The 19503-nt window shown below is 53.7% G+C and overlaps 1 protein-coding gene across 3 annotated transcripts in view; it reads right to left on the bottom strand.

Moving 5' to 3' along the window:
• Positions 1 to 19108, bottom strand: part of DHX34 (DExH-box helicase 34) — a 28373-nt gene extending 9265 nt beyond the window's left edge. Inside the window, exons 1-7 of one of the 3 annotated variants that reach the window (XM_026013766.2) lie at positions 18973 to 19108; positions 13035 to 13977; positions 10644 to 10955; positions 8529 to 8783; positions 5726 to 5828; positions 4370 to 4587; positions 1914 to 2088 (exon numbers count right to left, since the gene is read on the bottom strand). In XM_026013766.2, the coding sequence (XP_025869551.1) occupies positions 1914 to 2088; positions 4370 to 4587; positions 5726 to 5828; positions 8529 to 8783; positions 10644 to 10955; positions 13035 to 13736 (1765 nt within the window). In that variant the 5' untranslated portion in view covers positions 13737 to 13977; positions 18973 to 19108. Of the gene's footprint in view, positions 1 to 1913; positions 2089 to 4369; positions 4588 to 5725; positions 5829 to 8528; positions 8784 to 10643; positions 10956 to 13034; positions 13978 to 18040; positions 18951 to 18972 lie in introns of those variants that run through there. The other 2 variants (XM_026013767.2, XM_072755808.1) reach the window with 2 other exon arrangements.
• Positions 19109 to 19503: the final 395 nt, after the last annotated feature.

The raw sequence follows: 19503 nt of genomic DNA, 5'->3' as shown, positions 1-19503 counted from the left end.
TGGCGGGGAGAGGATAGGGGCCAAGCTGAGCCTCCTGGACTCTAGGACGGCACCCCCAGCCTGCCCCCACCTCCCTCCAGCTTCCCCACAAAGGGCCTTGGGAGCCACGTGGACAGAATCAAGCCCACACTCTGCTTCCTGGTCATGTGAGCTCGGGCAGGGCCTCAGTTTCCCCATCTGCAGGCCAGAGGTGACCTTGATCTTGCCTCCGCGGGTACCAGGTGGACACCGTCTGAGGGCCGGCTGCCATGGTCAGCAGTGCCACCGCTCAGCTGGGCCTCCTCTCTACAACCCATGCTCCCACGCCCCCCTCCCCCCGCCACTTTATTCTCCTGCCAGGCACCGTCCTGACCTGCGGTGGTCTCTGCCTCCTGCCTCTAGAACATGACTCCACGGGAGCCCTAATAGCCTGCCCGGCACACAGCAGGTACTGACTTATGTGCCTGCTTCGGGAGGAATCCTCTTCTCCTGTCTTTGCTTGATTCCAGGTGGAGGCCGGGGGAGCAGGGGGCGATGGAGAGGATGGGAGAAGCCGGGGACGGGGGTGTGGCAGGGAAGCAGTAGGAATGGCATCCCAACACAGCGAAAAGCCCTTTCTCTGCCTGTGCTCCCCAGCAGGAATCGGGCCGACCCCTGGTCTGCACCACCAGGCCATCGCCTGCCTGCCCTGTGCTTGGTGGCCTGTCACACGTGTCTGACTCATCCTCACCAGTCCCCTTAGCCGCCTTGTTGGAAAGTTCCTGTTACACATCCAGCCTCAGAAAATAAAGTTCGGCGATAAAATGAGGCTGTCCCAGAACCCTGTAGCTCTGACCCATGGGCAAGTCCCTCCATTTCTCTGTCCTCCGTTTCCCTGTCTGTGAACCAGGCTAGAAGCTTCACCTGCTGTGAAGATGACCAGGCCTCACCCGGGAAGCCCCTGGAGCTCCACCCGGTGGCACAGAGTAAGCACGCCGACAGAGCTATCTGGGCCTGGGTACCCACAGCATCAGCCTGGCTGCGGAGCGCCTCCCGGCTCTGCCCACTGCATGACCCTCGGTGACTGAGTGACGGCCTTTCTCTGAGCTTCACTGGAAAGCGTGTCACTCCCACATGACACCTGATCAAACCCAGGCTCACCTGCTTGCTCTGGGCCCTTGGGTGTGGACCTCTGCCCCTGGCCAAGCTTCAACTTCCTCATTGGCACAGAAAGGGTGACCAGAGGCCCAACCTTCACCAGGTGCCGGTGAGAGGATATAAGACCCATTAAGCCTTTCACAGACACACAGCCAATGCTGTGAACAGAACATTCTTTTTCTTCTCAGATCAGATTTCCCTTGTTCTAGCTCGGTGTCCTTCTAAAATAAATAGAACCATCTTCATAACCATGAGAGGCCCTCAGGGTCCTGGGTCACGGTACCCAGCCTCCTGTTCCCATGGAAACTCCAGGGTGTTGCACTGATGGGGACTTTAATGATATTAACACGGGCAAAAGGTTCTGCTGAGCATCACGCCCAGAAAATACTGCCACAAGGAGTCCTGCTCAGCTGGGAATATTCTGTGGGCCACAGATCAGATCATCTAGAATGTCCTGAGTCAGGCAAATCAGACCAGAACACACCTCGGTCAACCAGCTTCTCAGAAGGGGCAGGGATGACTCAGGGATGAGCAAGAGGAAGAGGCAGGCAGTGTTGACATCCTTACAACACCGAGAGGGTGGGCACCGGGTGGAGCTGGGAACAGGGTGTGCAGAGGAAGCGAGGTGCCTGTTTGTTTACTGCTGTACCCCAGTGCCCAGAACAGTCCCTGCCACAGGGAACTTGTGACCGAGCGGACGGGGCCCAGAGAAAGAACAGGCTTGCCTACGAGTCACTCAGAGGGTGAACGGTCCCTGCGGCCCCTTCCGGTATGATCACCCAACTGGAAGTCCTCACCAATCACGACGTCCACTGGCAGCTGGGCCAGCAGGGACCCGATAGGGGTGAGGGCCTCGGAGCTGTCCAGAGCCCCCTGGTCCTGGAGGTAGAGGATGGCCGTTTCCAGGCTGGCTGGTGGTGGGGGCTCGATGAAAGGAAAGGTTCGAGGGTCCCCCACACTCATGCTCTTCATCTGGAAAGACAATTGAACCCCGTCCAGGATTGGAGAACACAGGAGCTACTGTGGAGCAGTGGCAGGGGGCTCACAACACACAAATTCATGATACCTTAAAACTCTCGATGTCAAGGCCCATCTTAGAGAGGCAGGGGAGGAGGGCCACTGTCTGCCTATCTGTCCAGCCTCTCTTCTCCCAGGCCCTGGGAGAAGGCCCATGGAGCAAGCCACAGGACTTAAGCTGGACCAATCTTGGTTTCTCAGCCCCTCCAAACAGCAAATTACCAAGGAATGAGTACATGACCTGAGCTGGGCCAATCAGGATCCTCCCTGAGACTTTTGCAAACTGACGCCAGGAGAGAGAAGTCCCAGCATCCTCCCTGGTTGTGAGGGGCTGGCATGGAAGCCCAGAGCTGCTGGGATTATTTTTCCCTTGCCTGGAGATTAGCCCAAGCCCAAGCATAGCAGATATTGTCCTTAATCATCCCTAAGCCAGACCACACCCTCACAATGGATGCACAACCTCATGAAATCCTCCTTTCTGCTTACGGTAGTTTGAGTCAGGTTTCTCTCACTTTGGGCTGAAGTGAATCCTGACTAATTCAGAGGCCCCGAGTGGCTGCAGGTTTTGGGAGGAAATGGAGCAAAACACGCACCCATCACCAGACCTGGTGAGATGGAAGCCAGCAGCCCCTCTATGGAACGGATGAAGGAAAGGCAGGCATGGTGGTTCACAGGGCCATGAGGTAGCAGGAAGAAAGCTCGGGGGGCCCAGAGCTCTAACCAGCCTCACCGCAATCTGACCTGCTGGCCTAGGCCTCATCCAGAGGGCACCACAAGCTCGGGGTGTCCACCCAGCAAGCAGCTGGTCCACCTTCCCCCCTGCTGCCCGGAAGAACACCCAGTGCTCATTAAAAAAAAAAAAACAACAAAAAACCCTTTACATCAGAAGCCCTGGGTGAGCATTAAGGCTAGATTTTTAATTTAAGCTCTCTAGGTGAACATGTAGCTAGAGCTGGCAAGCCCCACTCTGATATACTCAGCCAAGGCCATGGCCCTGGACAGTTCCAGGTCAAACAGGACTGACCAGGTGCTACCCATGAGACCGGATAGGTGAAGTTCCCACAGCCTTAAAAATGAGACCCACAAGGAGGGGCAGGTGTCACTTCTGGATGATAAAGGAGGCAGCGGTGCCACCCACGGCTCCCATGCATGGGCCTGACAGCCTCAGATGGAATCCTGGCTCTGCCACTGGCCAGCTGTGCCACCTGGGTCAGGTTAACTCATCTCTCTGTGTGATGGGTTCCTCATCCAGAAATTGGAATGATGAGACTACTTACCCCCTAGTTTTTTGCAGGGTTCCAAGCACTTACAACACACAATACAGAATGGTGCCAGGCCCACAATGGGCACGAGGCACCTGTTCTCTATCCGCTGTCACCATCTCCATCACTGTTCTTAAAAGAGCTGCCAACTGACAGAAGATGGAAAAGGCTAGAACAAGCCGGAGCCCTACAGGACATCACTGACCCATTTAAATAACTGAGCCTGCCGCTTCTCCATCTAGGAATCGCTCATCTGAAACGGTACATTGTCCCTACCGGTCAGACCAGCGTTTGTCAAAGCAGCTTATAGGGGTCAGGAACTCGCAGAGTGGATCACAAGCAGCAGTTTTGAAAAATGAAATCAAACAAACAAACAATCAGAGTGTATCACCCATAGGAGGGGGGCTGGTTTGTGCCACCGGCCGCTCCCGCCCTGGGGAAACCTGCTGTGGAAGCTGCCTGTTCTGCCTCACTCGCACTGGCCAGGCTCCCCCTCGGTGAGGTGCACCCCGGGAATGAGTGCTAACCAGGGCAAGCTGAGAGGATGGACCTGGCCCCCAAACCCTCCCCTGTTCCCTGCCAGCAAGGTGAGCACAGAGCCACACAAGGAAGGGGCCTGGGTCCCCAAATACAAGAAGCTTTCCACCCCCCTGAGGACTGTTTCTGTGTGTTGGCCACTCTGTGAGTGGACCTATTTGGCACAGCAGCCTAAGCTAAGCAAAGATAACTAATGAGGTAAGAGCCGGGACATAAGACATATGGATGGAGAAACCCCAGTTTTAAAAGCCACACCCTGGTGGACTTTCTGTTACAGCTGAAAGCATCCTGGAGTCATGAGGTTTTTCCCATGAGCCTGTGGATCTGGGGAACCATCCGCTGCTCAAAATGGGATCTGACGGTTGGAAGCAATGAGCTCCCCTCTATGGCTGGGCCCTGAAACCCCGGGATCAGGCCCATCCCCAGCCGCGCCTCACCTGCAGCACCAGTGCGTCCAGGGCTACCCTCCGAATCTCCGGAACAGGGTAAGGGGCGAAGGCATCATAGTCCGATTCAGCATAGAGGCGAAAGCAGACGCCAGGGCCCGTGCGGCCTGCCCGGCCCTTGCGCTGCTCGGCACTAGCCTGGCTGATCCAGAACTCCTGGAGCCGATGCAGCTTGGCCTGCGGGTCATAACCCATCTCCTTCACCTTCCCTGCGTGGGAACACGGGAGACTGGGTGCCACAGCCGCAGGGAGCCCCCCACCTTGCTGCTCAGCCCCAACGCCCTCACTTCCTCCTTTATTCCACTGATGTTAACTGAGAGCTTATTCCGCCCTTAACCTTCACATTTCATTGATCCATCCTTATTTCCTCATTCACACATCTCTTATTTGTGTATTCAGAAGCCCAGTCATCCAGCTGTTATTAGTAGGCACCTGCTGCGTGCCAGGCACTGTACTAGGTGCAGCTGTGAACAATGACCCCGGCCCCAGAACAGAGGGGCTGAACAGAACAGAGTTCCTCAAAAAAAAAAAAAAAAAACAGAGTTCCTCGACCCTAAGATCAACTTTATCCACTTTCATTGTCTCTGAAAATGGGACACCCCTTGAAAGCAATGACACGTCAACGTTCAATGGCCAGCAGTTTTAAATTTTGATGGTACATAAATTACAGAATGCTTTATCATGGATGGCAATCAGATTCAATCCGGCAAGGTCACTGCTGACATTTATGGGGTGCTCACTCTGTGCCCACAATGATACCAAGTACCCAGGGGAAGTCGCTCATGTCACCCTTATACCTCGGGGGAGGCTCTATTATTGCCATTTCACAAATGAGCAAACTGACACACAGAGTGTCCATGACAGGACCTTGGTCACACAGCCAGGCTGGCTCCAGTGTCTCCCAACCGCTATGCAATGCTGACTTCCCAGAGAACGGTCTCGGGAAGACAGAAAAGAAATACATCAACAGATATAAAATATAAGGCCCATACTCTGAGGAACAATAGGCCTCATAAAGAGTGGGGGGAAGAACAAGGAGATCACAAAAGTGGACAAGGTAAGCCTCTCTGATAGGGACACATGTATACAGGTCCTGAAATGAGATGAGGGAGTGAGCCTTCTGGATCTCTAGAGAAAGACAGTTCTTGGCAGGGACAAGAGTCAGTGCAAAGGCCCTGAGGCAGGAGCAAGCCTGGAATGTCTGCGAAGATTAAGATGTTGCCTCTGCTCCATGGCCCTAAAGGCCACCTACTGCCTGCTTTGGTCTGGAGTTCCTCACTACACGTGCACATCTCCTGACCCCACATTTCTCCCTAGGGCCTGGGGGTGGCGGGGAGCAGCCCTTACCAGAATCAACTACAAAGCGGATGCCATCAATGGTGACAGAGGTCTCAGCAATGTTGGTGGAGAGGATGCATTTCCGAACTCCAGGGGGGGCCACATCGAATACCTGGGGCGGGGGGGGTGGGTAGGTGAGGAGGTGACATCCAAGATGAACTCAGCCCTTGCTGACCCATGCCTGGTGGCCCACGGGCACTTCCCACCCACCTACAGTATCTCAGATAGCCTTAGTGTCTCCCACTGAACACTTGCCTCCTCCCTGAGTCCCCATCTCAGAGACAGCTCATCACCAACCACACCAAAGGGGCCAGAAACCTGGGCTGGCCTGGCTCCCCTCCCCACCCCCCAGCCACACCTGCACATCGTAAACATTTCTGAAATTCATTCCCCTCCCCACAAGCCCCCAGCCCTGCCCTGGTCCAGGCCCTCCCTTCCCATCCACATCCTGCTCCTGCCTCCTCCCCGGTCTCTGGCCTCCCGTCCATGATCGCACACAGCAGAGGGATCTGCTAAAGCACAAACCAGCACTGCTCCCAACCCTGCTCAGAGCCCTCCCATGGCTCAGAAGCACTCAGGACAAAGCCCAAGCACCACACTGGGTCTTCAAGGCCCTGCGGCCTAGACCTGCCCACCTCTCATCCCACCTGGCCTGTCTTCCCCAGACACCCTGAGGTGGTCCAGACCAGACCCCAGACACCCTGAGGTGAGCCAGAAGATGGAAAAGGCTAGAACAAGCCCGAGAAGACCCCAGACACCCTGAGGTGGTCTCCCAGGGGCCCCACCTTTCTCTCACCACAGGCCCTTTGCATGAGCCTTTCTCCTGGACCCAAGAGACAGTCAAGTACAGTGGTCAAGAGTGGGGGTCAACGACTAGGCTGGGTGTCAGATTTAGCCTTTTGGCTGTTTCTGTAAATCATATTTTAACATAGCACAGCCTCACCTGTGTCTGCGGCTCTTTCCTATGTAATGGTAATGTTGAGTAATTGTGCCAGAGATGCAATGGCTCATAAAACCTACAACTTTGGGGACACCTGGGTGGCTCAGGTCACAATCCTGGGGTCCTGGGATTGAGTCCCACATTGGGCTCCCCACAAGGAGCCTGCTTCTCCCTCTGTTTGTCTGTCTGTCTGTCTCTGTTCATGAATAGATAAATAAAAACAAAAAAACCCTTAAACTTTGGGGTGTCCCTGGAGGGCTTTGTCAGTTAAGCATCTGACTTCAGCTCTAGTCATGATCTCAGGGTCCTAAGATTGAGCCCCACATCAGGCTCCCCACTCAGTGAGGAGCCTGCTTGTCCCTCTCTCTCGGCCCCTGTTCATGTTCTGTCTCTGTCTTTGAATGGATGAATGAATAAACAAATAAACTGTAACTGTACTTCCTGACCTTTTACAGGAAGTTGGCAACCTCTGGTTAAGAGCATGGGCTCTGGTGCCAAACTATCAAGTTCCAAAGCCTGGCCCTGCCACTTATGTGACTTGGCACAAGTGCCTTGGCCATAGTGTCTGCATCTGTTCTGGGTAACAGTGGCACCCGGGAGACAGGGCTGCTGGGAGGTCTAAATGAGGCAAGGCACACACAGGCTTCCCAACTCCAGCCGGCCCGCAGCAGTGCTCCACAAGTTAGCTGGGACACTCTTCTCCCGGACCCCTTCCTAGGCTGGGGCTTTCTAGGGTCTCAGTTTTAAAAGTTTCTTTCTCCAATAAGCCTTCCCTGAATCTGCCAGGAATGTGCACTCACATTTCCAGAGCTTTCCTCTACCATTTGTAAAGTATTGGCTGCTTGCCATCTCCTTCAACAGACTGGCAGCTGCATTAGGGGAAGGGCCCTCTCTTGGCTCCCAGGGTGTCCCAAAGAGTCTCCTCAGCACAAGGGGAAGCACTAAGGAGGTGCTCAAAGGTTGTTTCTTCCATAAATAGACAGCTGGGTGTGACCTGAAGGGCCTCCTCCCTAGGGGACTGTGACAGCCTCCACAAAGGCCTGGTGTGTCTCACCTCCCAGGATCCACACCATCATCCAGTACTTTCCCCCTGAACAGAGCAGCCCAGGTCAACTAATGGGACACTGCAGACATGAGGGGCTGTGATGACCAAGGTTAGGCCATAAAAGACATTGTGGCTTCTGCTTGGGTCTCTTGGGGAGAGCCAGCCACTATGTTGGGAGGACACTCAAACAGCCCACATGGAGGGAAACTGAGGCCCCCAGCCAACAACCTGCCATGTGAGTAAGCCATCTTACAGGAGGGCCCTCCCACCCTGGGGAAGCCTTCAGATGGCAGCAGCCCCAGCTGACACCTCAACTGCACCTTCTAGAGAGACCCTGGGCCACAGGCACCCACTTAAACCTCTCCCAAATTCCTGACCTGTGGAAGTGATGGGAGATAGTGAACACTTACTGTTCTGAACTGCTAAGCTTGGGGGGAATCTGTTACACAGCAACAAACAACTACCACATGACCTGAAGGCCTCTCTGCGCACCCCCTTCTGTGCCAGCAGGGCAGTCTCTCAACTGTTCCCCACACCCAACTCGCAGAATCCCACCTCCACACCCGGGGAGTTGGTCCTCCTCCACCACCCTGGACTACCTCCCACACTGGACTACTCAAAATCCTCCTTGCCCTCCAAAGCTCCGCTCCCATCTCATCAGGAAGCTAACCCTGGCACATACTGCCCCCACCCAAAAGATGTGAGGAGGCCTGTCCACGGCCCAGGGCCCTGCAATTGTGGGATCATGTCCCCAACCCCTACCCCCTCCTCCCCTGGCCTACACGGCCAGACCCCAGTGCCCCACCTGGCCTGGCCACACGTGGTACCTTGTCCTGGTCGGCCACAGAGAGGGCACTGTGCAGCGGCAGCACCACCCAGCGCTGGGTGCGGCTGGCATAGGTCTGGGCAGCCTCGAGTACTGAGCTGATCTCTGCCATGCCACTGAGGAAGACGAGGAGGTCGCCCCGCTCCTCGGGTGGGTACTTATTGTCGATGGCCTCCAGCACCCTCAGGAAAGGCCCAGGGTCCAGCTTCTCCGACTTGGATGCCACTGGCTCTGCCTCCTGTGGCTGGTACACAACCTGTGGGGAGATGGCCCCAGGCAGGGGCAAGCCTATCACTCTAGCGCAGGGCAACAGGGCAGGAAGACCACAGGCTGTCACCCACCCATCAGGGAGCAGACTGCGCCCTCAAACAGATTAGTTAGAGGAAGATGTCATAAAAAGACAAAGTATCAGGGAACTGGAAGGCTCCTGGGGTGCTGGTAGCATCTGATGCTTTTTAGTGGGGGGTGCTGGCTGCATACCGTGTTTGATATGTGGGGATTAACTGAACTCTACACAAGATATACGCATTCTGTTGTGTTCGGAGGGTAACTTCAACAACAACAGAATTTTACAGGATGGAGCCAGGATCAAAACCCTAGAAATAACCCTTCTCAGAAAGCATCCTCACTCTTTTACAGCTGCCCTGCCCAGAAGACAGTGGGGGGGGCATTTAGAACCCAAAACCACAAGGAACAGTGCAGTTTCCTGGAGCTCACCCTCCAAGGCTCTTACCAATTCTCAGTGCAAGAGGAAGGATTTTCAAAACACGAAAGAGAGCAGATTCAGGGCACAGACTGCCTGGGAGGGCCAACAGGAAGCCAAGTAGGGGGGGACCCCATGAGTGCCACTCACACGGGTCCCCTCCAGGAAAGACAGAAAGGTGGGGAGGGAATGGGGATGTGGAAGAGCAAAGGGAAGCTGCCTGGCCCGGGGCCACATCTGTGAGCAGGATTCCAGTCCCAGCTCTGTGGCTCCATGTCTCTGAGCTTCCGTTTTACCCCCATGGGCAGAAATCCCCGGCACTGGACCCCAGGCTGTCTGAGGGCCTGGCCCACGTGAGCTCGTCCGTGTTCGCTGCAGAGCATGCAGCACACACCCCGTGGATGTCAGCTGTCATCATCTTCGCTAGGATTACCAACAGGACCAATGTGCCAGCCACAGCAAATAGGCCGAGCAAAGGGGGCAAAATTCAGGGCAGAAGCTGCCAGAGAAATCAAAGACCTGGGGTGGGAAGTTAATGACGTGTGTCATTACTGCCCAGGACCATAACTGCCCAGGACCACCATGGGGACAGGGTGAGGCTGGGTGTGTCGAGTGGTGTAAGAGACCCACAGTGGCCCAGAGACTCTGCTCTTTTCTTCCCAGGCACAATGTCACTTAGCAAGAGACAGAACACTTTCCAGCCACCTCCCCACCTTGCAGCCAGGTGGGACACAGGGAGGAGACAACTGCAGGGTCCCTTCCGCCTTGAAGACAAACTGGCCCTTCCCTGGCATGGGGCTCTCTCCCTTTTCCTGAAATCTTCAACTATACAGAGCTGGACAGTTCCCTAGGACAGTGGTGCATGGCATGGGGGTGGCGGAGAAGGGGGGAGTCCACCCCCAGGGGACATCTGGTAACATCTGGAGGCATTTTTAGTCTTCACCACTGAGGGAGGATGATGGTGCTGGCAGCTAGTGGGAAGAGGCCAGGGAAGCTGCTCAATATCCTACAATGTGCACAGCGGCCCCCATGGCCCAGAATTCTCCAGCCCAAAATGTCAACAGTGCAGAGACTGAGAAGCCCGACCCCATGAGATGGCAGAGCAGGAGAAAAGAGGAGCCCGGGTCCCTGAATGACCACATGCAAAGAGTTGCCCAGCAGCCCTGACCAGCAGGACTGTTACATAAGAGGAATCAACTCTTATCTTTACATTTCTGGGTTTCCTCCAACAAGCACTTGGCACCTGCCCAGCACACTGTCAATGCTCAGAAAACGGCAGCTTTAAAAGCGAGAGCGTGCATGAGCAAGCACATCCTTCAACGAAAGATGGGAATCTGAGAAGGAGGGAAGGGACGTGTCCAGGTCAGCCAGAGTCCAGGTGGGAGGATGGGGGGGCACGGAAGTGACACTGACCGTGATGGGGAACAGCCTCCCGGGCACCTGCACCACGGGCGCCGTGCCAAAGTAGCTGGAGAAGAGTGAGATGTTGATGGTGGCCGACATGAGGATGACCTTGAGGTCAGGCCGCTTGGGCAGCAGGCGCCGAAGGACTCCCAGAAGGAAGTCGTTGTGGAGGTGCCGCTCGTGGACCTCGTCCACTATCAGGACCTGGTACTGGGGCAGGCTGGGCTCCCGCTGGATCTGCCTCAGGAGCAGCCCCACCGTCAGGAACACGATCTTGGTGGCTGCCGTACGCGTGCTCTCAAAGCGGATCTGGTAACCAACCTGAGGGCAGGGGCAATGGTCAGGAAAGGAGCCCGGACCTGAGCATCAGCCCTCAGTTGCCTAAACCGAAAATCTGAGCAAATGCCCCTATTTCCACCCAACACCACTCCAATCGGACTCTGGAGGCCAGCACACTTGGGTTTGGATACCCCTCTGCCACTTTGTGCCACTGACTCTGGGCAAGCAGCTCCATCCCTCAAAGACACATTCCCCCCTAGACACTGGAAGAATGGGTACGTGATCATGCACAGAAAGTATTTGGTACAGGGCCTGGTGTAAATGCTAATTAATTAATTTGTTTGAGTCCCTACCCTGCTGGGAACTAAACACTGAATGTGCACCACCAGCTCATTTCATCCTCACAGCCACCATGAGAAGCAAGAACCACTATTCTCACTTCACGAATGGGGAAACTGAGGTCACTCATCCGAGACAAACACAGTTAAAAAGCGGTATTGAGAGAAAATGACCTTTTTAAAATTTTTTATTAATTTATTTGAGAGAGAGAAAGCACAGTGGGGAGGGGCAGAGGGAAAGGGAGAGAATCCCAGGCAGACTCAATGCTGAGCATGGAGCCATACGTGGGGCTCGATCCCAAGACCCTGAGATCATGACCTGAACCAAGGCTCAGCTGCTCATCCAACTATGCCACCCAGGGACCCTGTGAGGAAATGATCTTAATCCCTACCTCCCACCACACACAGTGTGAACACACACACGTCAATTTCTGATACAGTTTGAAAGGTAAAAATTTTTAGGAAAAAGCCTAGGAATGTGTTTGTATCCTTAAGGTAGAGGGGTATTCCTTAAACAGAACCATAAAAAGTGACAACCATAAAAAGAAAATGACAGACTGGCCCATATTTACATGAAAAGACACTGTCATCAAAAGACAGCATCCAGAAAATGAAAGACAACTTCAGAATAGGAGACAAAATCTGCAATACATAGATCCTACAAAGGACTCGTTTCCCACATCTATAAAACCCTAAAAATTGAGAAAAGACAACACAGAAGACAAACAGGGAAAAAGACCCAGACACTTGAGAGAAGAGGATCTCCAAATGGCCAATAAATACGTGCAGCCCTTAGTTGTCAGAGAAATGCATATTACAATGTGCTACTACTAACCACCCACCCAGAAAAGCTAAAGCGAAAAAGATTCACTGTAACAAGCGTAGGTGATGGCGTGGAACACAGCACCAGTTGGGAGTGTGGATGGGTAGGATCACTTTGCAAAGCTTTAATCTACTAAAGCTAGACATGCGTGCAGATCTGATGAGCCAGCAGTCACCCTCCTAGTGATACCCCCAACAGAAAATATGCACCGACAGACACCAAAAGGCATATTCTAGAATGTTGATAGCGGCGCCTTCACACAAGAGCCTGAAACTGGAAATGTCCCAGATTCCCGTCAACAGGAGAAGGGACGAATACTCTGTGGTGTCTTTGCCAGGGGATACCAAATAGCAGTGAGAAAGAACAGTGTGCACCCACACGCTCTACCACAGACAAATCTCACAAAACTAACACCAAGCGACAGCACAGGCACCAGAGAGGACACACTTTTTGATTCCATTTATAAAAAGTGAACAAAAGACGCAAAATTAATCTGTGGTATTTCCTCTTTAACTCAACAGTCATAATCTAAGATGATAATCTATCACTCGGGATAGTGACGACTCTTGGGGCCACCTGGAGGTGGAAGACAAGGGGGTTTCTAGGGTGCTGGTTCAGGTCATGATCTCGAGGTCCTGAGATCGAGCCCCACATTGGGCTCTGTGCTGGGCGTGAAGCCTGCTTCAGATTCTCTTTCTCTCTCCACACATACGTGCTCTCTCTCTCAAAAATAAAATAGAATAAAATTTTAAAAAGCATTACACTGGGTAAGTAATGCTAGTGACATTCTCATCTGAACTATATTCAGGTTAATCTGTAGATCAACTGCTAGAAGAATCGTTGAGAAGTGAAAGGGTAAGTGCTCTGGCAACTCTCATCAATACTATACTATCGTATGGGCAACAACCTACACCCCAAGGTCACACCGGAAAAACTGAAAATCCGGCCTGGCCCACTCACCTGTGAGCCATACTGACTGAGGCTCTCGAAGCTGACACGTTTGGCCAGGGAGATGCAGGCAATCCGCCGGGGCTGGGTGCACGCCACGTGACTGAAGCCAGCAGCCAGTAGGTACTGGGGCACCTGGGTGGACTTGCCACAGCCCGTGTCACCGGCCACCACCACCACCTGGTGCTCCTTCAGCGTCTGCAAGATGCGGTTCCCGTACTGGGCGATGGGAAGCGCTGCGCGCTCATGCTGCAGTTTGGCCAACCTCCCAAATGCCTGCTTCTGGCTAAAGTCCAGGTAGTGCAGCAGTGCTCGGCGGAACTCAGTCACTCTCTCTGGGGGCTGCCTGCCCAGCCCCCGAGAGCCCCGAGTGTCGGGGCCCAGGACAGAGAGGTTGATGCGGTAGCGGGCATCGTAAGTGCGAGGTAGGTCAGCCAGTGCTGGGACACTGTGCTTGGGTGGCACAGGGTCTTTCTCCCCCTTCCTGGCGGTCTTGAGATTCTGGAATCTCTGCAAACGTTCAAAGAAGCTCCAGAACTTCTGGCACTCCTCAGAACCCTGGCGGATATAATCCTCTTCACGGAAAAAGGCATCCTCGAAAATGTGACGTGTCTCTGGACAATTCCAGTCCCATTTCTCAGGGGCCTCCTCCTCACTGGGGTCCCAGTGTCGGCCTCGGTGATCCCTGCCCTCCTTCGTTCTGGGAGGAGGCATGCTGGGGGTGGTCACGGTGCTGTCTCAGAGTCACAGTCACTGTGACTGCAATAAGGAACCACTCTTCTCGGCAAAGATACAATCTTCCTCTTCATCAATGGTACAGGACAACCATAGGCAACGACAGAGCAAGTGCTCAGGGGCCCAGCTCAAAGCTGGCAACACACAAGGCACCTCATGACTCCTGGAATGATCTCTGGGGCTGACATCAGTCCATCCTGGCCTTTCAGGCCCTGAATGCCTGGAGGAGAGAAGACACACATTCATTTTAAGTAATGTTTCCCAAAAGCCTGCAGTTTCATAAGTACTGGACTAGGAGGGCCAGCAGTAATGATAAGACCACCCTGAGCCCTCACGTGTGGTCATGGTCACAGGTGAGACACAGACAATCCAGTGAGTGACCACCTGTAGGAGCAGCCTAACCACGCTGGGGAATCAGGGAAGGATCCCCCGGGATGTCTGACCAAAAAACCTGAAGAGTGCAGGGCCCTGTGACCAGGGCCAATCAACAGCAGAACCTTGTCACGAGAGGCAAGAACACAAGAGGGGTGTGGTATAAAGAAATGAGCAAGGCAAGGGTTTTTTTTTTTTTAATCTTTTTTTTTTTTCTTTTTTTTTTTTTTATGATAGTCACACACACAGAGAGAGAGAGAGAGAGAGAGAGAGAGGCAGAGACACAGGCAGAGGGAGAAGCAGGCTCCACGCACCGGGAGCCCGACGGGGGACTCGATCCCGGGTCTCCAGGATTGCGCCCTGGGCCAAAGGCAGGTGCCAAACCGCTGTGCCACCCAGGGATCCCCAAGGCAAGGGTTCTTTTTTTTTTTTTTTTAAGTTTTTTAATTTATTTATGATAGTCACACAGAGAGAGAGAGAGAGAGAGGCAGAGACACAGGCAGAGGGAGAAGCAGGCTCCACGCACCGGGAGCCCGACGTGGGATTCGATCCCGGGTCTCCAGGATCGCGCCCTAGGCCAAAGGCAGGCGCCAAACCGCTGCGCCACCCAGGGATCCCAAGGCAAGGGTTCTTTTTTTTTTTTTTTTTTTTTTTTTTTTAATTTTTATTTATTTATGATAGTCACAGAGAGAGAGAGAGAGGCAGAGAGACACAGGCAAAGGGAGAAGCAGGCTCCATGCACCGGAGCCCGACGTGGGATTCGATCCCGGATCTCCAGGATCGCGCCCTGGGCCAAAGGCAGGCGCCAAACCGCTGCGCCACCCAGGGATCCCAAGGGTTCTTAATCAGGGTCCACTGACCTACTAAACACCTAGGAATTCTTAGAAATCAACTGCACAATTTTGCAAGTGTTAGGTTACACACGGTCTTTTCCTGCCTGGCACATCCCTTCCTTCCTTTCCTGATAACAGCACCCACCCCTTTGAAGGGCAGGCCTTCAGGGTTCCAACGGGCTTCTAAGTCAGAGAACCCCTACTGACTGGACAGGTGACAAAGGCCTGGCCAATCATGGTATCCGACTCCTCCTACAACCTTTGGTGCGAGAAGTGGACACGTGACCTGTGGAGATCCAATCACGGCCTTCGCCTGGAATTTACACTAGGTTGCCAGGAGACACAAGCCCTCTTTTTTTTTTTTTTTTTTTTTTAATTTTTATTTATGATAGTCACAGAGAGAGAGAGAGAGAGAGAGAGAGGCAGAGACACAGGCAGAGGGAGAAGCAGGCTCCATGCACCGGGAGCCCGACATGGGATTCGATCCCGGGTCTCCAGGATCGCGCCCTGGGCCAAAGGCAGGCGCCAAACCGCTGTGCCACCCAGGGATCCCCACAAGCCCTCTTAATCTATGGTGGTCACACAAGGATGACGTAAGCCCGGGGCTGCCTGTTGTAGCTCTTGAACATGATGGTCTTTCTTAGAAATCCATCCTAGAGAAGAGCCTGCACGGGGACAATGAAGTCACTGACCAACTGCAAAGGACGAAAGTGGAAGAGAGAAGAAGTTTGGCTTGTCCCCCTCCACCCCTCACTTCTCAGGTACACATCATGTCTTTTTGGTCAAAGTTGGTTTTCTCTCCGCTGCATAAGTCTTAACTAATAATATTATCCACCTATGTACAATTTTTTGGAGTGAAGCCCATCATTCAGATTTTTAAAGTTTATGACCTTAAGAGGATTTAGAGCCCTCCTTGGTAAATAGGCTTTAGAGTCAGGCAGATTTGGGTTTAAACCTCAGCTTCATCATTTATTAGGTGCATGGCCACTTGCAAATTAACTACATCGAGGTTGTTTTGTCTATAAAATGGGGACAATACCTACTTTCAAACATTGCAATGCTTATCGCCTAGCCTGACACAGAGGAGCTAAAGAGTAACTAGAAGTCAAGTCCACCCTTTCTTCTAGTGATGGCTAAATGGGGAAATCAGTGAAAGGAACCAGGAGAAAATTACACTCAAAAGGCCACAATTTGGGGCGGCTGGGTGGCTCAGTTAGTTAAGTGATCAGCTCTTGGTTTCAATTCAGGTCATGACCTCAGGGCCGCACCCCACGTTGGGATCTGCACTCAGTGGGTGTCTGCTTGAGGATTCTCTCTCCCTCTGCCCTCCCCCCGACTTTCATTCTAGAGGTGGAGGAGGGCAGAGAGGGAATCTCAAGCAGACTTCCTGCTGAGCACGAAGCTGGTTCAGCACTCGATACTACGACCCTGAGATCTAACCTGAGCCAAAATCAAGAATCCGGTTTAACCGACTGAGCCACCCACGTACCCCATAAATAAATCTTAAAAAAAAAAAAAAAGAAAGAAAAGAGGCCACAATTCACCTTCATCTACAATTAGCAATGCTTTCACCTACTCTGCCTTCAGTCCCTTGGGGCCATCATGGAACAGAGTTCAGAGATTCGATCTCTGCACTCTCGGAGGAACTCAGGCCATCCCTGGGAATTATTAGAGCCAGGAAGGGGTTTCCACTGATGAAGCACCTGTGAGCTGGCGGAGCGGTTTCTCATGGGAGCAGTGGCCTATGCACGTCACTTTCTGGTAAACACAGGCTGGGTGATGCTAGAGTGGCTTCCCAGGGAACTTCTGTTGCAGGGGAGACAGTTAAGAGGAAGAGGCCCTAGAAGGCTGTTGATACTGAGCCCAGGATCCTGAGAAAAGGATTGGGAATGAAATGAAGAGCATTCCTCCCAGCCGCTTAGGTACCCATGTGGGCCCAAATGACCACATATCATGGCTCTCAAGGCGGCCTCTTCTCTTGGGCTACCTTGTAGACTTCCTGGGTCCCCTCATTTCTCTATAACAGCATCTCTGACCATTTCTGGGTCTCTTGGTGGCAGCTTGCAGAGGTTGTCTCTGCTCCCTGAGCTCTCCCCTCTCTGGCCGTCATCCTTATGCCTCAGCCTGTGTCTTTCAGCTAACCATGCTCAGCCCTCTTCCCTTTCATAGTCTGGTCCCGTCTCTCCTGTTTCTCTTATCTTCAGGTCTGAGATTCTCTTCAACCCTCCGTCTCTATTCCTTGTCGGCCCTCTCATTTGCTTGTTGAGTCGTTTTTTTTTTTTTCTGACGCTCCATTTTTGTCTCCCCAGTTCCCAGTCTCCATCACTGCCTCTCCCTCCATCATGACTATTCATCTCCATTTCTCCACCTAATATCTTGTCTCCCAGTTGTCTGATGCTTTAATAGCTAACAGCGCTCCTCACATGTCAGGTACTATTCTAAATTACAGGTCTATTTATATGCACAACTACATACATACACACATCTACACTTTCCTCATGTTAAGAAGGTGCTACTATCCAGGGAGCCTGAGTGGCCCAGCCAGTTGAGCATCAGACTCTAGGTTTCAGCTCAGGTCATGATCTTAGGGTCAAGCTCTGCACCGCTTGAAATGCTCTCTTTGGGATCCCTGGGTGGCGCAGCGGTTTAGCGCCTGCCTTTGGCCCAGGGCGCGATCCTGGAGACCCGGGATCGAATCCCACATCGGGCTCCCGGGCATGGAGCCTGCTTCTCCCTCTGCCTGTGTCTCTGCCTCTCTCTCTCTCTCTATCATGAATAAATAAATAAAACCTTTTTTAAAAGGTGCTATTATACTCTCTATTGTACTGGACCAACGACATGTTAAGTACATAGTGAGACTATGAATTCAAATCTAGGGAGTCAGGCTCCCATTTATTCCTGTGTTTTTCTGCGTGGTCTGGCTTTATCTCTCCGTTTTTCAACTCGACACGATCTTTTCGGTTCTCTTTGCTGTTTTCCAGCTGCACCATCTCTTCATTGCACCCCATTTCCCCACACTCTGGATGGCTCTCTTCATTGGTCTGCCCTAATCCCCTGGCTCCCATGCGCCTCACTCACTTCCCACCTCCGGCTTTCTCTCCAAGTCTCTTTCCCTCAGTGGGCTCTTCCCTTCTCTCAGTCCCTCCGTCAGCTTTCGCCAGGTTCTCCTTTCCTCCACTGCCTCTGTCTCTCTGGATCTATCAGGCTCTATTAACGAAGAGAAATCTCAGAAAGCCGGAGTTGGGAGGCCGGAAGGATGGGGGGGCGGAGCTCTCCTGCGGTACCACCTGAGCTCAATCCCCTGCAAGAATTGTCAATTACAGGCTCCCACAGAACTGCCGACAGGAGAGAATCATGGATCACAGATGCCAACAGGAAAGGAGGTGCAGCTGCATCTCCTACAGGAAAGTGACCATCCCAGCAACTCAGCCAATGAGAAACCGTCACCCCCCTGGATTCTTGCTCTTCTCCATAAATGTATCTTCTCTGTTGGGCTAGCCTATGGCTTTTGCAGTAGCCGGCGTGTCCCAGGTTGCAACCCTGTCATCCCCTCGGGCTGGTAACTGTGAAGGTCCTCGAGGGTCTCGGTGCGTCTGAACCGCCCGCCTCCCCAGTCTATTTCCGTTCGCCAGCTTCCCAACCCTCCAGGTGCCCGGGGCCACCACATTTCCCGGCAGCCCCCGGGAGGCGCCCTGGAGGTCCCCATCGGCTCTCCGCCCGCATCTCCCCGGTCTGCGGCTTCCGTCCTGCCTCAGCCTCCCCAGGCTTCTTTTCGTGCCTCGCGTTTCTTCCAGTCTCGGGGCCTCCGTGTCGCCCAGGGACTCTCGGGGCGCTCAGGCTCCACCTCCGTCCGCTTCTCCCGGACCCCCTGTCTCCTCCAACACATGTCCTCCTCTTGGGACTTCCCTCCTCACCCCTCGGCTCGCTCCCCAGCCACCCAGCCCGGTCGGACACCAGACACCCGCCGCTGCCGCCACCCCGGCCCCGCGCAGCCGCCCCGCCCCCCTCACCTCACAAATCGCCCGGATCGCTCCAATTTCCGGTCCCCAGCGTCCCTCACGCGCCCGAAGCCGGTTCTGCGCGTGCGCACGCCACCCTCACGGCCAGGCTCCACCCCGCCGCCGGGGAGCGGCCACAACCCACTCTGCGCCTGCGCACAGCACGCTCCGGCTCCGCCTCTCTGAGCCGAGCCGCGAGTGACGCTGCGCCCTCTAGAGGTCGGTGGTAGCGCTGCAGTGGAGACTTCCAGGCGCCTCCGCCCAGGTGTGCGCAAGCTCTGCGCTCCCCATGAATCTTCTCTTGCACCCAGATCACCCCACGCCAAGGACAAAGCTGACCGGAGCCCAGACACTATTAAACTGCTCCCATGGTTTGTTCACTATAATTCATAATTCTTTTTCTTAAAGATTTGATTTATTCATGAGAGACACAGAGAGAGAGAGAGGCAGAGACACAGGTAAGGGAGAAGCAGGCTCCCTACTGGGAGCCCCATACAGTACTCGATCGCAGGACCCTGGGATCATGACCTGAGCCGAAGGCAG

The sequence above is a fragment of the Vulpes vulpes genome, chromosome 1 (genome assembly GCF_048418805.1).
Source record: "Vulpes vulpes isolate BD-2025 chromosome 1, VulVul3, whole genome shotgun sequence".
Taxonomy (NCBI): Eukaryota; Metazoa; Chordata; class Mammalia; order Carnivora; family Canidae; genus Vulpes; species Vulpes vulpes.
This window is presented reverse-complemented; position numbering and strand designations above follow the sequence as displayed.